This window comes from Acanthochromis polyacanthus, chromosome 3, assembly GCF_021347895.1.
Source record: "Acanthochromis polyacanthus isolate Apoly-LR-REF ecotype Palm Island chromosome 3, KAUST_Apoly_ChrSc, whole genome shotgun sequence".
Classification (NCBI taxonomy): Eukaryota; Metazoa; Chordata; class Actinopteri; family Pomacentridae; genus Acanthochromis; species Acanthochromis polyacanthus.
In genome coordinates, this window is record NC_067115.1 from 18730055 (window position 1) to 18754941 (window position 24887).

General features: G+C 39.1%; 1 protein-coding gene across 2 annotated transcripts in view; it reads left to right on the top strand.

Annotated features, from left to right (window-relative positions):
- The window catches only part of LOC110958763 (E3 ubiquitin-protein ligase SMURF2), a 59965-nt gene that overhangs the window by 2134 nt on the left and 32944 nt on the right, over positions 1–24887 (top strand). For both annotated transcript variants that reach the window (XM_022205446.2, XM_022205447.2), the window contains exons 2-3: positions 22042–22080; positions 24004–24112. In XM_022205446.2, the coding sequence (XP_022061138.1) occupies positions 22042–22080; positions 24004–24112 (148 nt within the window). The remainder of the gene's footprint in view (positions 1–22041; positions 22081–24003; positions 24113–24887) is intronic.

A 24887-nucleotide genomic window follows, 5' to 3' on the forward strand; every position in this document is an offset into this window, starting at 1 on the left:
AATAGTTGTGGGTTTATTTATTCAAAATCCTGTTGGGTTTCGTTCTCAGTTTATAATTCCAGTTATCAGGAAGCTTCCAGTGACTGAAGACATTAACATTTGCATTTGAAATCAGATTAAAAACCAAAAGATTTGTCTGTTTCTTTTTGGTGATTTATAAAAAGAACTGTTTGAATGTTGCTACATGAAATCTGCAGCCTCGTTTGTTTCCCAGCCTTCATTCCTGCTCGCCACCATACATGTTCTCTAAATGCAAGTTAACAAAATTACAGCAAAAACAATGGCTTTCTGTCACACAGTGCCAGTCATTTTACATTCTGTTATTATGAGTTTCCAAGTTCATAGAAATGGCTTGACAGTACCTGTTTATGAAATGATGAGCCTTAAACTTTCCCTGTTAAATTTACCCATGCAGTGACTTTTACTTGCTTGTTTTACTTATTTGGTCACAAGTAGGTATTTGATTGGTAATTCCTGAAAGGTTAAAGTGTTTTTTGTTTTTTTTAAACTCTGTGATATTGATGATGCTGATGCCACTTCAGCCGGATATTGTTGGTTCATTGCTCCTCACAGTAATATAAAATTGAACTGTTTTCATTTTTTTTAAATGCTCTTCCTCCAAAGGAAAACTTTTTGTAGATATGAGTCACAGAGGCAGCTGAATTTGAAATGTCTTGTTGCAGTTTGCCACCTTCACTGGGATCCCCTCTTGTCACAGCAGTGGATTAGAATTTGTGTGGGGTGGGCTTACACACATTGCGGGTTTTGGATTTAAACTGTATTTGTGCATAGTTTAGTCATCCCACACTACATTTAAATGGCACCTTCTAGTTTCTCACAAAAGCTGTTTTTTTCTCTTAACTCCTCCTTACATTTATCTGGGACAGCTGCTCTTTGATGCTTAAATTAATAAAAAAAAATAAGAGCCTAGTTTGAGTTTGCTGGTAGGCGTTGTGTCGTCGTGTCCCCGCAGAGCTTGTTGCCAAACACGTAAAAGAGAGCAATCTTTGAATTTTGAGAGCTGTTATTTCTAGCATTGCAGGGAGCCAGCATAGTGCAAGCCTACACCCCACCCTCCTCATCTCCTGTGCTGTTCAAGTTAGCGTGATTTGCTGAAACTGAGCAAGAGCAGGGTGTTTTCTCTCATTTTCCTTTGCTGGATGGAACCTTGAGAGTTTTTTTAAAAAAGCTGAGTGACATGAGATGTACAAAGAGAAGAATCCACCTCTCACGGCCACTTTCAATTATGGCCTCTTGGCTGCACTATTCTGTGAGGAAGGGAATCTGTCTATGTGATCCATTTCCTCCATTAGACTCCAGTTGGCATACAGCAAGCAGAGAACAACTGGAAGAATCATCTCAGGATTCTTCCTGTTCTGTGAGAGCGTGTGACACTCAGGCAAGCGAGGAAATCCGCACGTATATTTTTCATCTACTGTCATACTTTGTGTGTGTCCCTCTCTTTGTAACATTCGGGGAAGCTGATGCTGGTGCTTGTGTGTGTCTGTTGAAGGGGGGGAAAAGCCAGGAAGCTGGTGATTAAGATAAAGATCCAGCCTTGTTCCAGGCCCAGCTTTACCACCGGGGCAGAGTGCATTTCAGGGACGTTATCAGAGAGCACTGTCTCAGAATTCAATGTCAGCTCTCAGAAAATACATCTGTGTTTGTCAGCTTATTTGCACGTGCAAGCGCACACATGCTTTCACATGCACACAGATGCACTCATATACACAGTTAAGCTTCCACAGGATGTCCTGTCAGCACGCGATGCTGAGCTAAATTAGGCACGTCGGCTTCCTAAAATATTAGGAATGAATGTAACAAAGAGAGGGCACCATAGTTGGTTAGTGAGAAACTGACTAGCACAAAATTTCAAGTTAGGATGTCGCAGTGGACTTGCAATATAATTCTGCAGCTTTGGTGAGCTTTGATCATATTAGAATGTTGGAAGAATTAAAAAATGTGATTATTTTTGTTAAATAGTAAATATTTACTCACTATAGGAATATATGAACATTTGAAATGTTTCTCTGTGTTTGAATGAGTCGGGTAAAATGTTTATACATATTTATTCATATTCAGTCCTCAATTTCAAATCTTAAAACCAGTCTCCCTGCAATCGGTGAATTTTCATGCTCACCTTGAACAGTTTAACTGCATTCATGCTTGTCCGTTTGGTTGGTCTCTCCGTATAATTTGAATAAAACTGATTACATTTTGGTAGTCGCATTATAAGCAGCTGGTAGTGAGGAGACTTGGGTGATGCATGAGCTGGTAGTGTAGTTTCTTTTGTTCCGTTTAAGCTGTTATATTTCCAAGTGGCTTTTTTTCCCCCCATTTAAACAATGCAGAGTTTTGACAGTTGAAATGTGGACCATGGTTAGTGATTATGATTCATCTGCACACAGCTGATGTGAGTCATCCCCTGATGTGTTTGGTGTGTTGCTCTGGGTTATGCCTGCCTGCCGCCAGCTTAAATTTAGGAACAAGAAATGCTCAGGCATCTGTGCAGGTTTGCCCAGTTAGGAGACTCTGCTTCAAATGTGTAATTCTTCTCAAATTGTTTCTAAGACGCTGGGCTTGTCTTAAGATTTTAACAGAATTTGTGCCACCCCACTCACATCAAGAGAGATGTATAGTGTGAAAGTGTTTGACTCTTCACCAACAACATTTATGATTAACTAGTGCTAGTCCTACATAGAAAGTTGCCCAAGCACTGAGATAACAAAAGATAAGTTGGCTGTTCTGAATGCACCTCCAAGTCTCCGCCCTGCCACATGGAAAAAGTAGTGTTTGGTGTCTGGAGGTCAACGGGCAACTCGTCTTAACAGTCCACTGCCTTTTTGAAGTCTATGGTTCAGTGCTTGTGCTGTCTTCGCCAACTTGCACAAAAATGTGATGTGTTGAGGCCTACCTGCACATTTCCATACAGCGTACCTCAGGCTTTCCTCTCCGTGGAATCGGACACTTCCTCTTTCACTTGGCTCCTTGCTCCTTTCAGAGCCTGTCTGTCACTGTGATTTCCTAACATAAAGTGTAGGAGAATGGGCTAGTCTTTGTCTGAGACTTAAAGGGAGAAGAATGTGAGTGTGTATGCGCTGTACATTCTTGCATTGTGGTCTCGTTGTGTGTCTTGATGTGCTTCAACTGCAAACATTTTTCACATGATCAGCCAAGACACGAGAGCAGCTTGTATGGAAAGCCCCCCACTGACCCTGTCAACCCTTCTGTTGTCATCTCTACCTTCCGTCGGCTTATGTCCTGTTCACACTTTTCTTATATATTTCATCACCTCTGGTAACACATTCGCTTCCCTAATAAACTCTTCCTTTTTCGCCGCCTCTTCTCTCATCTTCTGCTGTCATGTTTGTCTTTTTGTTTATGATACCACACAAGAATTGCCTAAATTTAAATTCTTGAAGCATTCATTTCCGAGACTGCCTGAAGACCAGAACTCTAACTTACCAGTCAAAATATGTTGAGGGTTGTCTTTGCATATTGGTCTTGAACGACTTCCATGTGAAATATTTGTAGGGCTCGTGTAGAGGTGATTCCTAACATACCTGCAGAGATGGTATACTGTTATTTGAAAGTAGAGCGGCGCACACAGGAATTTTTGAGGCTGATATTGTTATTAGAAAGTTTAGAAATGTGTTAATTAAAAAAAGACAGCAACTTCCTTCAAGATGTGATTACATACAGTTGATAAAAGTGTGTGGGTTTCATTAAAATGTTGACTGTTTTTCATTTTTCATGGTACATTTTTCTGAACCCTCAATCGGCTTGTTATTCGTCTCGTAGCTGGATTCTTCAGATTAAAGCATCAAAATATCTGTAAGGAAAAACACACAAAATATTCACTATAAAACAACAGTCAAGTGTTAATAAAGAAAAGGTTCTGCTGTGTAACACCATATTTAAAATTAGAATTGTGATTTCATATTTGCCTGCCAGTCTTATGTTTTAGAATCTTTCAACACAAACCAGCCTCATAACTTACAAGTTAGCACTTTCTGCATGCGATACATACTCCCATTTGATGTCGAAGCACGCCAACAGCTACCATGGATGCAGGCTTTCAACAACTGTAGGATATTGCAGGAATGGGAATGAATTGTAGGAGTAAATCTATCAGCCTCCCCTTGCAGATATACCTGCACTGTGGACTTGTTTGTTGTCACCAGCATTGAAGTGTGAAGTAACAGTAATACCTGGACAAATCAAAAGGCGCAAATGTGTTTGATTTGGAAGAGACATTGACCACAAAAATTCAAACAGCGATTTGTTTAAATTTCAGTGCAAGCCTGGAATCTTATATTATTTGATGCCAGTTAACCTCAGATGAGAGGAATTGATGCAAATGCAGCAATTTATTCCATTTGATTTGAATGTAATGAAGCTGCAGCAATCTAAATATGTAATGAGTGTGATCTTAAAGTAAAATGCATGACTGTTCTACACAGTTACAACAGCACTAGCACTATGCGTTGACAATATGTGAATCTGTATCCTTGGGCATCTGAAGCAGAAGGCATCGCTCATTAAGTGTGAACTAGTCTTATTTTATGTAGTGCATAAAAGCCTCGGTGTAGAATGCTCCATCTGTGGCAAAAATAATTGGTTTACTTAATGACTTTTAAAAAAAAATTTCAGCAGATGACTCAGTTGAGCCGCCGGATGTAAATATTGTGCTACATTATGTTACAGCATAAATATTCGGCCATATAGATTAGTCTGTGTGCACAATCCTTTCCAGGAAAGAGATGATGAGTTGTGTGCGTCTGCTTGTCTGCTCGATCTTTCCTCTAGCGTCTGGGGTCACTGTGTTGTGGTTGGGTTTTGTAGTGTAGCACAGAGCTTTGTACCTAAACTTCCTGCAGCTCTGTTTAGTCTGCATTACCGCCGTATACTTCAGTTGACCACACACTTGGCACAGGTTCAGTACACTCATTTAGTTCTCACGTGGCCCTCGTCATCATCTGGACATGTTTATGGACACTTTATGATGCAGCTGTTCCAGGTGCATTTATCATTTCTGTTATCAGTCAAATCATCAAGGAAAGCCAGGAGACAATAGTTTTCAGATTATGGAGACCAGAAACAATTAGGTGGCACATTTTTTGCTGCACATGTGGCAACCCCAAACAACAAATTTGCATATCTAAATATATTCTCCCTTCATATCGCCTCATGACCAAGTTAAAGCCGAACTTTGTTAGTAAGATCTTCTGTGGTTTAGCAGTGCTGTTGCTGACGAATCTGCCTTTCTTCATTTTCCAACACTGTTCAGACACTGAGCCAGAGTCCGTGCAGTATTAATTTAATCCATGGATCACCTGGCCAGCAGTAGCTCAGACACAGCTGTCTGGTCACCAAAATGATAACACAGAGTGTCATCATCTGTGCTATTCACTCTGACTAAAATAATGTAGAGCTGACAGCAGTACCTCAGGAGGCTACATTTTGGAGTGCAAACTGACTTAAATCTGCTGCCCCTTTCCTGTAAATTCCTAAATTTACTTGCACTTTTGGACTGACATTTTGCATTCTTCAGTATTTCTGTAAACAAACAAATATTAGTATTTCAGCAAACAAATATTCTGTTATTGCTGCCCCTGTGTCCGAGGGTTTATCAAGATCTCCCCTTTTTCTGTTTTCTTTATCCTGTTTATGTTCAAATCAAATTACCCAGTTAATATATGAATTAATAGTTGGTTGTTTTGGATTTTACACTCATGCAATTCTGTGTTGCTGGGGAAGAGCGAACATAGTGCTCCGCTATGGTAATCTCAGGCTAAATCTGCAATGTGGAATTACTGTCAGTCATTGCTGATGTCATTGGTTTCTTCTGTTAAAAGATTATGTGATAGAGTCGTGGCGAATGTGAGTATCTGCTAAAAACTAAACAACTCAGCAGCATTTCTAAAAACTTTTTACTTTAGGGATTCTACAATGCCAAAGGAGTGTGAACGCTAGATGTCAATTTCGCAAAAAGTTGCAAAAATTACGTGTTGGTATGAGGGAATGTACCCATACATGTTTCTTTGTGCTCAAATTGAACTTTTGGGGTTTAATCGATGCATTCGTTTTCAGTTAACTTGTAGACTGTCCTCTCAGGATTAGCACGTTTAACACAGTCACAGCCAACCAGACGTAGAGCAGCATTGCTCTGCACAGATGTCAGCTGTGTGCAGCTGGTCAGCCCTCCATTAACCCCAAGATGAATGGTACTTGATATCTGATCAGACCATAATGACTTGTTTTGAAACATTACTGTTAAAAATGACAAATTCAAGCTGGCTTTGCATTTTCAGGCAATGACTTTGTATCTCAACACAGCACTGTGTTTTCAGAAGAATCTGGCATATGAGGAGTCAGTGACTCCGTAATGAAATCTCACAGGGCATTGCCAGGCCCATAACTCAGCATTGCTGTTCTCCTTTCATGACCTGTATTTTAGCTTACATACTTTTTATTGGAACACAACTTTCGATGCGTATTTGATGAGATAAGATAAAATCAACAGACATGTCCACTGAATCCAAAGCAGGCAGCGTATGATTGTTTATGCATGTGTGTTCACATCTATACTCTGTTACCGTGTCATCTCGCCTTTTCTCTAAATAACTTTGTAAAACTTTGTTCTTCTTCTTTGCTCCAGTCAGTCCTTAGTTTAATCTGCTTTTCAAATTACTTTTGAACTTGGTGGCATCAGTGTACTTCTGAGCAGGAAAATGGAAAGACTGAACACCTCGGTATTGCATAACAGCCTTTGACTGGAGAGGAGGTGGGCTTCAATATGCAGAATACATTAAACTTTCCAAGTGCTTCAAGAGGATTTTCCTGCAGAATACGGTGGAGAAATATCACCTTTTTCTTTTCATATGGCTCCAGCATAAAATTTCTGACTAGACAGCCTCAGAGAGTCATTACGGAGTGCAACAAAAAAGCATCTTAAAACTTAATTTAAAACATGTGAAAAGGCAGTAATTGCCTAGAAATAGGACTGTTACACGTTTTTAATCTTAACTTTGTCCAGCTCATGTCTCTGACTGCCTCAACGCTAACTTATTTAAGTCTGTAAGTTATTTTTGTTACTCATTATTTGCTTGGTCTGAGATATGAGATGTTATGTGTTTTTGCTTAAAACGTCCTGCACAGTAGAGTAATCATCCAATTTAGCTGATTAAGTTTGTGTCTAGTCGATAAATCAACTGATTGTTACAGGTTTTAACACCCCACTGCAGCCTCTCATCACAAATCTCTCTGTCCTGCGTTTTTCTTTTTGGTCTTTTTTACTCTTTCCTTTTTGAACAGGATGTCCCTCATCTCTCTGTCATTTCTCTCTCTTCCTTCCTCTCCCTCACTCACCCCCGGATCTAGTCCAGACAGCTGTCAGACGAGACTGTCTGTGTGGCTCCAGTTTGGTGTATTTTTTTTTCTTTATCTGTTTTCAGCTTGTCATGTGCATATTCACACACACACACACACATACTTCCTGTACTGATCCCTCACCACAGTACAGTACTTAGTGTTTGTCAAAGTCTGCTTGGGGACTCTAAGCAGTCTGTGAGGAGATTCCAAGGACCCCAGGAAAGTAATAAATTCACTCTAAATCTGATCACTTAAAGGTTTCCGAGAGCATGCATAAATAAGTGCAGCCATATGTTTAACTTTAATCACAATGCAGTGTTGACTTGTACAATTTATTCTTGTTCTAATTATATTTTCCACAGAGAACATTGTGACTGTGAACTTAGGCTTTATGGAAATGGAAATTTGAACATTTTAACACTGTAGTTGAATCAGGATGGAAGGTTAGACGTTAGGGATCACACTTTCCTCCTCTTCAGTGTTTTCCTGCTACTGTTTTTACAGTCAGACTGCCCACCTCTGCATGTGTGTGTGTGTCTGGTAGACCACTCAGCATGTCTACTGTACGAACGCACAAACACATACACTGCCACTCAAATTGCATCCCCCTCTCTCGGTCTGTGTTTTCATTTTACCTGTGGGTTTTATCATGGAGATGAGGATCAAGTAGCTCTGGCTCTGAACATAAGCAAAATAACAGGTCCAGGTACAAAGGCCCAGAAGTAAAGAAAGATGATTCCCTCGTTGCTTACTAACATGCGTCAGCAGCAGGGGATTTGACCCCTCATCCACCAAAAATAGGCATGTTTTCGTCCTACTCCTGAATCAGGGGAGTTTTTGAGAGAAACCAAGAACTCACAGAGGAAAAATCAGCAAAGGGCTTCAATGCCAAGACCGCTTTGTTCTGCTTCATTGCCTTCTTAAAAGCTATTTTTCAGATTTGTGATTGTCAGAAGAGTAGAAGAGTTGCATCTGACTGTCAATCAAAAAAAATTAATTGGTCTGAATTTCACTGAGGATTTCAGCCATATTAACTTGGCCAAATGCAACGGAGTTATGGGATGTGATGCAAGATTTAAATTGCAACCTATTTGAATGGCTAGCATAAAAATATTGCACTTCTCTATGCATTTGTTGGAATAATGACAGACGGTACACATGTATGTCTGTTTAAATCAAGTTCTTAAGCACTTTCTGTTTCTCTTTAACCATTAAGAACAATGTGTAAAAGAATAAAGAAATCCTAAAATAAAGAAATTTATAGCAATGTGCACTATGTATTAACTGACATTAATTTGTCTGTTTTATTTGGTTCTTTGTGCTCAGTTTTGTAAAATGATGAGCAAATCTGAAATTCAAACATTCTTTAGACTGAGGCGTGGTTATATTATTATTATTATTATTATTATTATTATTCTAATGCACACTGACCAAAAACAAAACAAAAACACAGCTGCTTGACCTGAAGAATCTCATTTGACTCAGATCTCCACCAGATGAGTTGCCCCACCAACTTTCGGAACAAGTCAAACTGAAATTTTGCAACTTATAGTCCAGCTGCTCGATGAAAAATTAACTGTAAACACATTAGTCTGCAGCGTTTGGTGATTTATTGAAAGTTTTACAGAGATAACCATGGGGCTGGAGCTCTGTGCACCATGAGAGAACGAAGCTTGAAACTGGAAACTAAAAACAAACTTTGATATAGTGTGAAGGTCAATAATTAGGCTCTGATCTGTGACATGGAAATGGGAATAAGAATATGTAATTGTGAATGGATCTCATGTTTCCACCTGCTGATATCTAAAGATTGAGCTGGATTATTGCAGTCCATTTAAGATAAATACTTTCAGGCTCTTCTTGTCTTGCGGTAGATGTGTTTTTGTCATCACCCACCTCCCACAAACAACAAAAAGCTCCACCAGGCATGGCTGAATATTTATGTGTACACAATGGGGAAAGCAACCTGCAGTAACCTCCCTTCGTGCCATTCACACTAAGAGTGACAGGAAACGTGGCCGCCACTGTCTCACCTGTCTTTCTGCAGCTATTCACATTCTTCTCTCAGAAGAATAGAGCAGCAAAATGGATGGAAATGTAGATACCACTTGCTGTGTGTCAGCATATTTGAGACGTGGATGCGGCCTAATGACATTTCCCCGGTGGCTGTGCCATATTGTCAGTGGGTGGAGGGCCTGATGGTGACTGGTGACATATGGGATGTCATATAGCCATATGTATGAGAGACGGCGGTGTCTGGCCTGCCAAAGATTAATCCTCGCCTTTCCTGACACCTCTCCTTCTTCGCTTGCTGTGACTGAATGACAGATTTTGGGTGGTTAAAGCATGGTATACATCTGGTTTCTAACCTGAATTATCTTAGTTTCAAATGGAGTGGTATCACTCTGCCTTCATTTCCTGCTTGCACCGAACATTTAAATGATCCATTATGGCCAACATGGATTTCTTGGTGAACAGTGCTTAAGAGTGCGAGCATCAGTGTTTGTTGTTTTGTTTTGGGTTTTTGTTGTTGTTGTTGTTGTTGTTGTTGGCAAAATACATTTTCTAAAAGAAAGCTGAGTTTGCTTAAATCCGGGTTCTGTATCATCGGTAATCATGGATGTTGTCACAGATACAAATGAACATTGCTTCAGCTTAATTTTAATGAAAATCAAGTTACCATTTCCAATTTTTACAGTTTAAGCATTTGCTTTATAAAATAGAAAGCATGATTTAATCTGTAGACTTAATGTTCTTCCTTCTTTACTCTGTCATTTTACTGGAAGCGTATGGCAGTCAGGTGGTAGCAAAAGAATTCAAGGGAAAGTGGACGTCTTGATGTCAGACACAGTGCTGAAGGAGTAGTAAACATAATTTTCGCACTTTCGATAAAATTGGAATAGCAGTTAAATGGGCAAAGTGTAATTTCATGTTGATAAACTGCCATCAATAAGCAGAAAGATGAATGAGATTCATTCAAAACAGTACTTTAGTTCAGCTCCAATGCACTTCTTACAGTGTTGGGCCAAAGTTACTATGGCTCATTCGCAGTGCTCTTATATAAGTGAGCCTTATTAATGTTAGCTGTAACAACAACATAAGACTTATGGAGGTTTGATATGTGGTATTTTGACAGTCTCAGTCTTTCCTCCATAAAAGTCAGTAGTAATCAAAATATATGTCTCTGTCTGTGAGCATATTTGGTGTGACCACTTTGTCCCAATCCCCTCTTCTATCACCTCCATTCTTTTGTTTTATCGCTCCCAATTCTTTCTTGTCATGCTTGCTAGATCCCCACCACAACCTCTGAACACTGTTTTCCATTTCATAGTCATGGTTGTCGTATATTTGCTTGTTTCTAAGGGCTAGTAGTTCACACAGAGACAGTTTGTTAATGCATCCATATGGTAACGAACACACACACAAATGTGCAAACACATTTCCAGCCTGTTATTTTGTGCACAGACACACAATCCATACTGGTTGTGGTCTGAGTCACCTTCAGGAGATGCTGAATAAGCCTTAGTGGAATGCCTGTTAATAGAGCATTCATGCTGCTATTGTTGTTTTTAAGACTAAGTAAATGTCACAAGGTCAAACATTGTATGAATGCAACTTAGCATGTACGTTCGCTGTCAAGTAAACACATGAAATGTTTGCAAGGTTAGCAACATAACATTGCTATATTTGACTCCAGATTGTCTAAACCTGCTTTTTAACACTTTTGGTACCTGCAGAGACTAATTGCCGCTTTGGGTGAGCCTCAAACCTCCCAACACATAACCACACTTAACAGCTCCCTTTTCCATATAACTGTTGTCTTCTTTTGTCCCTCTCATTAGCTCCACATTGATGAAAATTAAAACCTCCTTCCAGGCCACATCTGCATGGTTTCATCTCGTATGGATCAAATGCAATGGACTCTTGTTCTTAGATATTGAGAGAACGACTGTACTACACTCCTGAGACAGTTTTAGCGGGAATAATATGATGGTCAAGCAGTCTTTGTTCATAAGGAAACTGGGCCAGCTTTAGATCAGCTAATGTGGAGGCAGATAAACTAAGCAATCTCCCAGCTATAAGTGTACTTAATAAATCATGTGGGAATAACTCTCCTGTGGCATATTACACCTGACTGTATCTAAATCAAACTTCAGTCTAAATGCTTCCTGAATGATTAATGCATTTACTGTGTGACTCAGTCTTTACTCTTGAGATGAGCATGCTTGACTGATCCCAGCTAATTTCCTCCTCCTCTAATTCTTTTACTTCTTTATACCTGTCTCCATCCTTTACTCTCTGCTCCACGTCATCTTTCCTTCTTAGTTTCCTACCATTGGAGCTCTCCATCTGTTCTTTATGTGCCAGCTTGCCTACATCTAAAAACACTCTTTTAGGTTTATCCTTGTGTTCTTTTACTATTTTCAGTCTCTCTGTGCATCACCTCGTGTGTGTTAGTGATGATCTTGATGTAGCTTTACAAATTTAAACTGTAGAAAAAATATGATTGTATGCTTAAAAATAAAAATTTGCATTTTTAACCTTTGTGCTAATCTCTTAAACCAGCATCGGTTTAGACTGTGTAATTGCAGCTCAGTTTTAAAATAAAAGTCTCACCAAAGGCCCCATTCATGGATGCTTTATATCATGGAGAAAAAGTGTCCCTTTTTCAAAGATGTAAATATGCTGATAGTTGAGGTGACCTAGATTTTGCAGAGCATGAAAATAAAGCAACACAGCTTGTCAGAGTTTAAAGGGTTTGAACTTTTGTTGGACGGCAGGTAAACATCAGCGAGCAAGATTCGCACAAACCACTTCAAAAGGTCTTCACACTTGCTTCTAGAAGTGCTGACTGCAGTGCTTCAGCGCTCACTTTATTTGATGAATAAATACCGGGCCTGAATATCACGTGTGTGCACACCATAAATTTCCAGACGGAATTCTGCTCTACTTTGCTCGTTGTCTTATCTCCGTCTGCCATCCCTGCTACTCCTCGCTTCGTGTTTCCACTCTTACCAGAATGTCATCACTGTCATTCCATGGTCCAAATTAACTCCGCTCCCTCCTTTCCCCTCCCTCAGCTTTCCCATATTTCTCTCAGTTTCTCCCCCTCGACTGTCTGCATTCCTCAGATTTGTGACTTTAGATAGATTTCTCTCCTCCCCACCTGGCATTCCTTCCTTCCTCCTCGCCATTCCACCGTAGATTCCTGCGTCCAGATGAACGTTGTGTTTTTCACCTTCTCACCCCTCTCTCTGTAGCGACTACGCTCACTCCAGATTCCTGCCTCCAGATTGTTGGCGTCTCCTCGGGGAGCAGAGAGGAGGGGGGAGTGTCAGCTGTAGACTACTGGCCTCTCAACTGAATGACATAATTGGCATCCCGAGCATTTGCTGGCCTGGAGAAAGGCTCAGGGTGGGAGGTTGGGAAGTCAAGTAATGGCTTTACAGAGGAAATTCAATGGTGATTAGATCGCCCAATTTAGGAGACCCATAAATGCTAATTCATAACACATCTATTTTTCAGTGTCTACTTGCTTCAGTAACATAAACATTGTCACGTACACACAGAGTACTCATGTTCTGACATTTTTCCAACGTGCGCTGCGTTCTGTGTGTTGTAGTGAATAAGCGAACCCGCCGGGGGGGGTGAGGAAGTGTTTTGTTTAACTGTTGAACAATACTGTGAACGAGACAGCATGGGGCTGTTGCAAGAGTCATAACAGGGGCAAAGTTGTGGGAAGTCGTGGGCCTTCCCTCTTAAACATGAATTACACTAAAGACTCATGGGACCCCAGAGAGTGTGTTTGGAGTATTTTTTTGCAAGTTTTGAAGTTTTTATAGCTTCCAATAAATGTAGGCGGTCTCTTGTTTGACCCTTTGTTATTTGATATGGAGAGAGGTTTGAAGTAAAGCACTATTTATGTGTATAGGTTTGGAAATTGCTCCAAAACATGATGCATTCTTTTCCCTTCGAATATATGACAACACGCTTTCCCAAGGTTACACCTCCACCAGGACACATTCACTGAATCTGTGATGCTGTATTGTCATTTGAAATCAATCTTAAGCATGTGTGCTGTGAAAAGAAAGAATGTCTTTGCAAATTGAAAGTGTGTGAGTTGTATGAAACCACTTAGTGTTGCAGCCTGAGTCCTTGCACAGAGCCCACAATTGCTGGCATCAAGTGAAGTATGTGCAAAGGTGAGAGGAATCAAATTCTGGCTTTGGGCCACATGCACATTTCATTACTTGGCAACCTGCACTTGGTGAAGTAGGGAGCAGTTCCTCCAAGGTATGACTTTTTTCTCTTTACTTTGATAGTGGTTTGTTACAACTTTCTGTCTGTGATGGTGCTTGCATTGTTAATACAGCTGTCTGCTTTTGGACAGGCATGTAGTTTGTAGGTCAGTTGTCCCTCTTGAAAATATTGTATTGACTGTGCACTCTTACAGGAAGGTTTAAGAAGGACTAGTTAATGATTAAACTTGACACCACAACATGAGCTGTTAATGGTGTCTTAAAAGCTAATGACTGCTTGGATTGCATTTAATTGATCTCCACCAGGTTTTGTTCCAGTTCTTGTTTCACAGTAGTGACCGTTAGGTCATTTACCCTTTCTGTTTGGTGTTGGCTCCTGTCTAGCAGTAGAATAGTTAACCTTTTTCATCCGTCTGCCAGAAATACTTTTTGACAAAAAATGGATGTGCAGCTAAACTGTATTTGATGTAATAATATAATAGAAGTCTGTTTTCATCCTGAAAGTTGTTGCCCTGCATGAGTTTTACTTTGCAATTTAGAGAGCCAACATTTACTGAATGCTTTCTTTTGCGCAGCCCTCAATCACACTATTGACCATGCTAATATTTGGAAACACTTATGTTTGTAGATTAAATACCAGCGCAGCAGTAAGCAAACCCATTAGTTCATTAAAGAATTACAGCTTCAGCTAAACTGAACGTGAAATAAAATTATCCCAGAATAACCACCGCTACATGGTAGTGCTCTTCAGAAGAAGCATCAGCATCTAAGCTCAGCAGCACGGTGATGCTGATGCAGCATGGGTTGACTGTCCTGTCCTTGCGGTGCTGCTGGATAATTAATTGAGCAAATGGACCACAAAATGGCTGTACTTGACTGTGGAGCTGGCAGTATACAATCACTCAGTCATCTGCCGGAGTCACTGACCACAAACTCTTTCAGTCGAGGGCAGAGCGACCCAGCGCTGTGGTCTGATGATGATAATGGAATACAAGAGGCTGGAGGCGTGCTGGTGGATCAGTCAACTGGACAGCACAGATCATACACTTTTGTGAACTTCAATACAGCTCATGTATTTTCATCCTGTTTTTATAAGTATCATGTTATTTTCCAGAAACAATTATTTTTTTTACTATGACAGTATGTCCAGGCTATTTAGTCAGACTTCATTATATCTAAAATATAGTTAATTTTTCAGTTCACTGCTAAGCGTGAGGCATATTTAATGATAGAAATTAGCTATAAGCTTCTGCCTTTGTGCTACAAATCTTGCCACATCTTCTATGGATCTTTCAGAATTAATATTACCACTATGAATGAATGTCAGATTCATATATATATATATATATATATATATATATATGTATATCAGGATTCAATGTCTCCATTAATATGCATTTGCTCAAGTTCAAAAAGTAATAGAATATTTAGATTTTGTATGCTTTGCTTACATCTGCAAAGGAAGAGTATCCTCAATTTGTGGTGCAGTTTCCAGAGAGAACGCTTTACTCTATAATTATATATTCTCACATCCTTGCTTGACTGGAATCAAACTGTGCCTTAACTAGTAGGCTTTCAGTGTACTCCCTAGGATTTGACCATGTGACTCATCCCACCCCTCATCTGTTTTCCCAACAAGCAGACGTTAAGCAACTGTTGCAAATGGTGTCTTGTTGAAACTCCCTTGAGAAAACAAGTGGGAATCCCCGGCGTCCCCCTGTCCTTGTCTGTTTACGACCTTTCACCTTTTAACCAGAACTAATACCAACCTTCAGTCTGACCTTATTGTTCAGACAGATGGAGACGTTACAAAGCTACTGCCCCCTAACGCCTTTCTTTGTGATCAGAGACACGCTTTGCATATTTTGTAATGAATACAACTGGATCTGCCTTTTTTTTTTTTTTTAAAAATCCAGAATATAATTATCATGAATGATATATGTAAATTGCAATAAGGCATCAGTGAAGCTGCATTTTTATTTAATAAAAGTGCTGTTGCACAAGGATCTTTCAGATTATAAGAGGTAATGATTTTGCATTATTGCATTACATTTTATTGAAAAACTAATTTGTGGCTCGCCTAAATGTTTTGTAGCATGTAAAACTCTCATTACAAAATAGTAGTGTCTTGCCTGTTAGCATAAGGTGACGGGACAAACACAGTATTACACGCAAGATAATTACATCTCTAAACATTTAACTTGTCACATTTGGCCTCTGACTCATCATGTAGCACTTATTTTGTGCCCTACTGGTGACAGGGCATATTCAAAGGTGTTGTGACTTCAAACTTTACTTAAAACCGCTTTTTTTTTTTCTAGCCTTTAAGTGTAGGTGTATGAACTTAAATGGTATATTGCCAGTCCCCCTGGGGATGGCTGGTAATGGTTGACCTCTAACGCCCAAAGACATAGTGTGTGGGTCAGTGGCAGGGCACTGTCTGTCTCCATGTCCCTTAGCTACCAGACAGTGGTAAAAACATTGTCCTTCCGTGTTTATTGCTCAGATGAATAAGCTTGGTTTGGTGTGACTGTTTCATTGCCTCGTTTCAGACTGTGGAATGGGGTGATTTACCTGCAAATGGTCTCAAAACAGCAGCTGTTGCAGATCCTTTCAAGAAAAACAAAACAATGAAGCACAGTTGGCCTTTTTTTTTACCCTTTAACTGTTGTCACAGATTTGTCTTAAGATGAGCGTAACTTTGGGTTGTCAGATGATTATATCAGCAATATTCTGTGGAAAACTGAAGTTAAAGTGAGCTCTTAATAGTATAGATTATTATAATATAAACAAAATACTGAGGAATATATGGGCCTTATGTTGTTCAAGTTAATTATTCTGTCATATTATTGCTATGAAGTGCCCATGAAAGCATACTTTTGAGAAGACTGAATTTGATCTGATATTTGACAGCAGTTAACCAGCTACAAAATATATCCCCTGTAAGGCAATAGCTGTGTCTAAAATCACCCCCTAATTGCTCTATTTTACACTACATTTACTGTCTGCTATTTTATTTGAGTGGTAGAATTCTGAGTGTGTAAACTTATTGACTAGATATTGGCCTCAGAAAATTCCCCATTGGGAAAAAAAAAAAAAGGTGTCCATGGCATTTACACTACTTTTACTCTAACAATCCCACAATTTACAGATGACAAACATGATTTAAGGCACAGCTCATGTCACCTATTGAGAATTTATACACTCAGGTTGGCTTTAAAGTGTTAACTGAATACAATAAGGCGTCACTGTAACTTTAGGATATGACTCAGTTTTCTTTTTTTAGTGCCTTTGTTTTGTTGCTTAGTTGTCTCACTGAACTTGTTCAACTAATAGGTCTGGAACCAGTTACCACCCTTTTATTGAACAATAGTAATCACAGGTAATGTCTTTCCAGAATCACCTTCCGAAGTACACTAACACTCCTTGGTGAAGTAAAATCACTAGATGGTTGTCATTTGCACCCCCAACTTACTTGTTTGCAGTATGGGAAATTTTCAGCCAGATTTGTTATCTCTCCTCTTGCTGTTAAACCGAGGGTTTACGGTCGGGATGATGACCCACAGACAACACTGAAGACAGCTTCACCCCAGGGCTTCCTGGTGGTTTACTGTTTCCTAGCTGACCTAGCTTTCCGTGTTGGGATCTGAATGAGTCTGGTCTTGTGCCAGCCCTGGGTCACCATGGCTTTCCTGCTCACGTGGCAGCTATTCAGTGCTGCTGGATCCCCAGAGGCGGCCAGCAATATACGATTTGATTCCTCATTGATGGTAGAGTCCACATTGGTAGAGTCTGCATAAGCCAGGATAAGATTATCAACATATTTAGGTGTATTTAAATCTCTGTGGAGCTTCTACAACATGATATGGAATTCTGTTCGTGTACCAGCAGCTACTTAAACTCTATAAAGTAATGCTGCGATTTAAAAACAGGTCTCACAAATGCATTTATTGTATTTAGATGGCAATTTAGACATTAATTCATTGTCTATAGTTTTTTCTTTTTAATTTACTCTATCTGATGACTGGATTGTTTTCTTCATCTACTCTATGTTGTTTAGACAGCTAATAGTTAAGCAGAGCAACTTAATACATACAAGCAAGAAAGGCTATTGAAGATGAAGCTTTCCTTAGAGTTCACAGATGACAAGTTTATGAGCCCATCAGAAGTACTGATCTCTCATGTAAAGAAAACAAACATGTCCATATGAGTTAGGATTAATAAATTACTGTTGCATTCAATGCCATAGTACTCTGTGTTGGCTTTATTCAAGACATGTTGTTATAGCACTAATTTGGAAAGTCCTCAATGACTCAGTATCTTGTCAAAAACTGGTATAAGATCAGATGCTTGTCAGATATTTTTCACGGTAATTTTTGTGTCTTCAGAAGTCACTGCAACCTTGTTGGTAGTTTAACATTATAGCCTCCCCAGCTATTATTGCTCGATTATGTGAATTTATGCCCCCTTTGAACATATTTATCATTATCAGTAGCATTAGCCTGCTGTGCCAGGCAGCACACTTGGTGAGAAGCCACTGATAACAATGAGAGAGGATTTTAATTGTGGCTGAGACACTGGAGCAGTGTGCAGGTTAAGCCCTTAATCTTCATTAGCACAGTTTGGTAACTGGAGAGCCAAGTACGCTAAGTTTAACCTGGTAGTTGCTAATCCCTATTGCTTCCTCAGCAGTGGTGGGCACACACAGGCAGTCCACTGCCACTGGGTCTGTATTGTGTAAAAAAAAATTGGCTTATTTAACTAGCCTGGTTTCTGACCCTTAAAATGCTGCCCTCTTCAACCGTTTGCTCAGTTATGTATTTAAATAAAGTACGGTAAGATAAGATAATCCTTTATTCCTCCCGACGTCGGGGGAAATTTCCTGTGTTACAGCAGCAGTGCACAGTAAAGGTCATAATTATATTAACAATAATTTATTCAATATATACAGAGTGAAGGATGAAAAATGAATAGAGCATTACTACACTTTAAATAAATGACATCAACAAAAAGTGACTTGTCAAATAAATGTAAAAGTGCAAATAAATGCCAGCAGTGCAAGTAATTGTTGTGCAGATTTTACCAAGGTTTGGGATGATGTTATAAAGTCTTGCAACAGATGAAATGAATGACCTGCGATAGCGCTGCTTCTTGCAGGGTGAATGTCTCAGCCTGCTGCTGAAGGAGCTGCTTAAAGACTCCACAGTGTCATGTAGTGGGTGAGAGGGATTGTGCATGATGGATGTGAGCTTTGCCAACATCCTCCTCTCACCCACCTCCTCTGTGGAAGCAGTCCAGGACAGAACCAGCCCTCCTGACCAGTCTGTTCAGTCTCTTTCAGTGCTCCCCGCTCCCCAGCAGACCACTGCATAGAAAATAACAGACGCTACCACAGAGTCATATAATGTCTGGAGCAGAGTCCTTTGACTTTGACCCTTCTTGTAGAAGACCTCTGTATTATGTGACCAGTCCAGTTTATTGATGAGGTGAACACTCAGCTATTTGTATGTGTCCACGACTATTTTAATATGAGACCAGTTGTTTTGGCTTGACTTCATATATTCCATTTATCTTCCATATTATAGCCTGCCATCAAATTGAACTAAAAACCTACTTTGCTGGAGTTTACACCCTTAATCATACTGCTACTGTTCACAGCTCATCTCTATGTGACCCCCCCTGAACAGGGGAAAATGTTCTTTTGGATAGCATGGAACTAAAACATGCAAAATGTTGAAAAGAACTTGACCCCAAAAGACACTGGTTTAGGAGTTACTGGTCTGTGTTTGGAACTTCTAGTTATTATCAGAAGCTTTATTCTTTGAGTTTTACAGGATGTGGAAAGATTTTACTCTGTCACAACAACTTTTGCCTGACTAAATTGCTTGTATTCAGTAAATATAAATTTCCAAACATACACAGACTGAAATTTGGTACTAAGCTTTAGCTGCAGATGCCCTGGAATAAAGAAGTCGGCTGCATTCGGGTAACTTATTGGCATCAATGGTTAAAGATACTAGCCCATTTAAGCTTTGTTGGCTAATTTTGTCTTTGAGTTGCATTCTCTGTCAGCAAATGTTCTGCCAAGATTTCTGACTTCTGTTTCTACTATTTTTTACTGGTTTACTTGCCTGACAGGAGGCTTTTCTGATTGCCTCCGTTTTGGCCTGCACCTATGCTATGGGCTTTGACAGTGTAATTTTCCCTCACAAAGCTGATGGTTAGTGTCCATTCAGTCAAGGCAGTCTGTGTAATTTGGTATGTGTTGAAATTGTCTGTTTCCATGTTGTGATTCTGTCTGAATTTGACTGACTGTCATTATGGTCACTGTCAAGGTCTCCACATTAAATGGGTGTAATGTGGGGTTTGCTTGCCAAGCCTGTCCGTATCTTTTTCAGAAGTGGTGCTTGTTTCTCATTAGTGGCAGGTTCACACACTCTTACATGATCTGCTGTGTTTTCCATGTAAACATTCGATCACTGCTGTTTTGCATGAGTCATAATGATGGAGAACAAAGCTCCTGATATGACCAAGTGGCTTTGTGATGAATTGCCTTTTATAGGACAGAGTCAAAAGTGCAGTAACATTTTTAAAGCAGTCAGTTTTGCAGAAAGAAATCCTGTTCATACGTACATTACTTATGTGTATGTTGTCATATTATTTTATTCCGTCATTGCGATGCTTTTCTGTTGTCTTATTAACACATGAAATGGTCAAAAAGTTGTAGTGACAATGCACAACTTAAATAGTGTGACCATAGCCCTGAGCATATATTCTAAATGAAGCTAGTTAATGTTTGGGTGGCCTCTGTAAATACATATTTTCACAGAATAATACAGTAGTACTTTGAGTGCAAGCTTTAAATGGAGTTGTAGGCATTGGACTGTTCTGCCTTTGGAAACCACATCTGTCTTGTTTTTCAGAGATAATAGATGTGATCTGAGGCGAGGCAGAGGATGTGTACATCGAATCTTGTGGCATTTATGTCTTTTTTGACTGATAGAGGGGTAGTGACGGAAAATATTGAAAGATATAGATAATAACAAGCAGCAAAGGATATGACTTATGTTTGTGGGCAGAAGAAGACAAACTTATTTTGTTAAACTTACAGGCCAAGATTAAGGGTGGTAGTTCGTCTTGGCCAATACTTAGACCATGATGTGGTTAGAAAAGATAGACGCTATCATGAATGCAGATACAGGTCTGCTCATGACCATAGGAAAAAATAGAAATTAGTGAATGTAGAAAAGAATGGACGGATAACAGCATTTACAGAGAATAAACAGAATGTGTGAGGGTTTTTTTTTTTTAGACTTTTTTTTTCTCTTTACTGAAAGGTTATCAACACCTTTGACTCACTGACTGACAAGTTGTATCTATGTTGGTCTGTCTTCGGTGTCTGATGCTTATTTAGCTCCCTTTTGTATCTCCGAGGTTCACTGTTTTTGTTGCATTCTTTGTGTTAGTTTTTTCACTGCTCTTGATTGTTAATGCTTGGCCTACTTTGTCTTACCCTGTGAGTGTCACAGAATTGTCTAGCCAGCTCCAAACGTAGCATCGTCCTGCTTCACTTCTCCTAGTCCCTGGAATATAGTATGAGACACCGAAGAAGGGAAATTAAAAAGTCATCAGTATGGTAAAGAAGACAAGACAGAACAGAGCTAAACACAGACTTACTTTCTCTCTCTCTCTCTTGCTCGCTCGCTCTCTTTCTGTTGAAAGCTATTGTATGTTTTCTGTGATGCAAACCCCCTTGGACTTGCTTTATACAGGAAAGAGCGCTTGTCTATTCAATATTTTACAATGAGAAACTCTTAACTGGTCTCCTGGCCTGTGAGGGGAGAAAGAGGATGGACAAACCAACATGTAGGCAAAAAACAGCAGTACCCACTGAACAGAAACTGTGTCAAGTTTTACAGCTTGAGATGGAAACTGAGAAATAATGAAGTCTGACGAAAGATTAGATGGACTTTATTGAAAGCATGACCAGAGAGCCTCAGCAAAATGTTGTGTATTATTACACACAAGTACTGTAATGTACTTTTTTTTTTTTTTTTTTACAGTAAAAATGAAGTTGTGTCTATAAAGCCACTAGCTGGGGCACAGATGGAAAACCAGATTTGCTGAACTGTTTATATAAATAGAACATAGAAAATAATACAAGACATAATGTTGCATAATCTTGGAATTACATATGTGTTTTATAATTTCCCAGAGTAAATTACTAGATCATCCCTCGCTGGAAAAAATAGATTTCACTGAAAGTTACCTACATGTATTGGATGAAAGATTTTTGCGTGAATAAAATATTTTGTATATTAAAATGTTTTTCAAGTTTTGGTGTAATTTGTTCACATCTCATTTTTAACTTCTTATTAACACACTCTTTTTTTCCCTTGTTTTCTAGTCCTGTGTGCAAAGAACCTCGCAAAGAAAGACTTCTTTCGTAAGTAAAGACTATTTTTACATGTTGCTATTTTTGTCCCGTTCCTTCCCTTGTGCATTTGAATGGGTTTTGTCAGCAGTGGCAGCATGCTCCTTTTTGAAGCTATGCTGTAAATGAAGTCCCCTAGGAGATGTCTGCCTGTTATGCACACCAGGAACCCTGGCATGCACAGGGACACACTGCTAACCTAATTTCTAGTAATAGCTATGAGGTCCTCTGGTACAGCAGCACTAGACTGAAAGGCTTTCAATTGAACTAGATGGAAGTTACACCTTTATTTAGTCCGAATCTAAAGACTGCCACACTGCAATGTGATGGGAAATGCACACAAACATGCATAGATATAAATGCTCACTGTTGGAGGCATCCAAGAGAGGAAGCTACACTCAAACATTTAACTTTATGCTTTTTCATCATATCTGTTTTAGTGATTTTTACGTTCTCTGTTGTTATTATTAATGTAGAAGCAAATGTATTATTTAGTTTTGCTCATGAAACATTTTTCACAACACAGTATAATGCTCAAATGAGATTGTCCTCTTTTGCTGAAGTTGCCAGTTGTGGTATTTGCCAAAGTGCTAAACTGCAACAGCAGCAGGGCATTATTTTTTGTTAAAAAACACAAATACATATGTGTCCACACTGCCACAAGAAGGGAATTTCCAAGACACCGTGAAGATGACGGAACTGGTTTAACTTGAGTGTAGTTTTTGTGCCCTGTGTCTGTACACTTTAAAGTAAACGTGCACCAACCAACACAGAGAATGCCAGATAAATATACCAGGAAGAATTTCTTATCAGATTTCCAGCTCAACAAGATACTGTGTGGGGAAAGAACAAAACGCTTGCTTTATTTTTTATCTACATATTGCTGTCCTCACACACTCTGTTTGCTGTGCAAAATGTTTTACACAAAGGACTCATTTATGAGTAAGATTAGTTAACTATATTTGTTTTCCATCTTGTGATAGCTCTAAAACACTGACAAAGAATGAGTGCTTCGAAAGACTTAATCCAAAGAAATTTGTGGTCTTTTTTTTGTTTTTTTTTTTGCTCCAGTCACATGTTTACTTACTGTGGTTTTGTTTTTCACTGCAATATTAACTCTTACATCTCTATGGAAGCAACACAACCATTGCTAGAAGTAGAGAGAGCTTAAAAATATTTTTTGTCCAGTATAATCAGTGATGACTAAAAAGATAAAAACTAAAAAAAAAAAGAGAGAAAAGTAGAATTTTATTGAATATTTATTTTGAAAAAAAATTAAGAAAACTGTGAAAGAGTATGCCATTTTTCAATTTACCAACGGGTGTTACCAGTACTGGAAAAAAGGATAACTTTACAAACTTACATATTTAATTTCTTTCTGTTTGTTTCTGTTCTGCTCTGTATTAGCACACCCTGCAGTTTAGCCCAGTTCAGCTCCCTGTGTTTTAATTAGATGACTGCTGGTTGTAGCTGAATCACTAATGTTTTCACGGTTTTGCCATGAAGTGCAGCATATTTTGCTTCTGACAAAATCACTTTGAGGCAAGCGGTTTGTTTTTGGCAGATCTTATCAAGATTTCCAACAAAATTGCACATGACAGATGAGAAGTTCAAAGACCATTAAAAACTAAATAGTGCAAAATGATTTTTCTAAAAAACATAGCTTGACTTCAAACCTGTTTGGGGACTTCGGCAGTTTCAGATGGTTAACTCTCTGGTGTATATGCAAAGTAGTTGTCTAAAAGGAAAGTGAGCAATAGTTGCCAACTTGAGCTTGACAACATAAACTTGACTCAGTAGTTTCATATGAACGGGTCAAATCTAGGTTAAATATGCTGTCATACCTGTTTGCCCTATAATGGGGGTAATAGTCTCACAATGTTTGTACAGTGACTTAAACAAAACCTCTTCATCTGTCTATGTCTACTTTTACAGGATTGCCAGATCCCTTTGCCAAAGTAGTGGTGGATGGTTCAGGACAATGCCACTCTACAGATACTGTGAGAAATACGTTGGACCCAAAGTGGAATCAGCATTACGATCTGTAAGTCAACAGGAGAGGCTGTAGAATTATATTTTGTATGCCATTTATGCCGTACTAAGAATCAAATGCAGTCAATGTGTGTAGTTTTTATGGATTTATATATGAGATCATCGTGTCTCATGTAAACTAAAACAAAAAACTTATTGTGGCAAAAAAATGCAGCATACTGCTGTTGCACACTTGTGTGTCTTCAGAAGTGCTCTGACAAGTGTTTAAGGAATGTAAGTTCAGTCGTTTCTTTTCTCTGTGTAGAAACACCCATCTATAAACCTTGTGAGCTGTTTTACATGACAACCAAACATCTTGTAGAATGACATTTCAGACATTCCACACCACAGGCCTCGCATAAGACATATTCATATGAGATTTTATGGGAAAAGCTGAGCTCAGACTAATATAAATTTCTTCTTTCTCAAATAACAAGATTCCGTCTATTTTGGGTATCAGAACATTGGGTTCACTGAATAGCTTTGCACTCCTGAACAATGTCCTCAGTGAACTGGAGACCGTCTAACTCACATTTTTCTGGCCTGCTCACTTACTCTGAGCCAAATGTGTCTGACACGCATTTAGAGCTCTACTTTATATTCATAATCTCTTTCAGGATTAGCCACATATCAACTTTTGTGAATTTTTGCAGCTTAATTCTTCAAGCCTGCCCTTCTCAATCAAGGAAGCTCTCCTTTCACGTTGTCGGTCTGAGAAAGCTTCTCATTCTTGCTAGCCTTGCAAACTAAAGTTACAACAACATGTGGTCCATTATGTTGTCATTGAG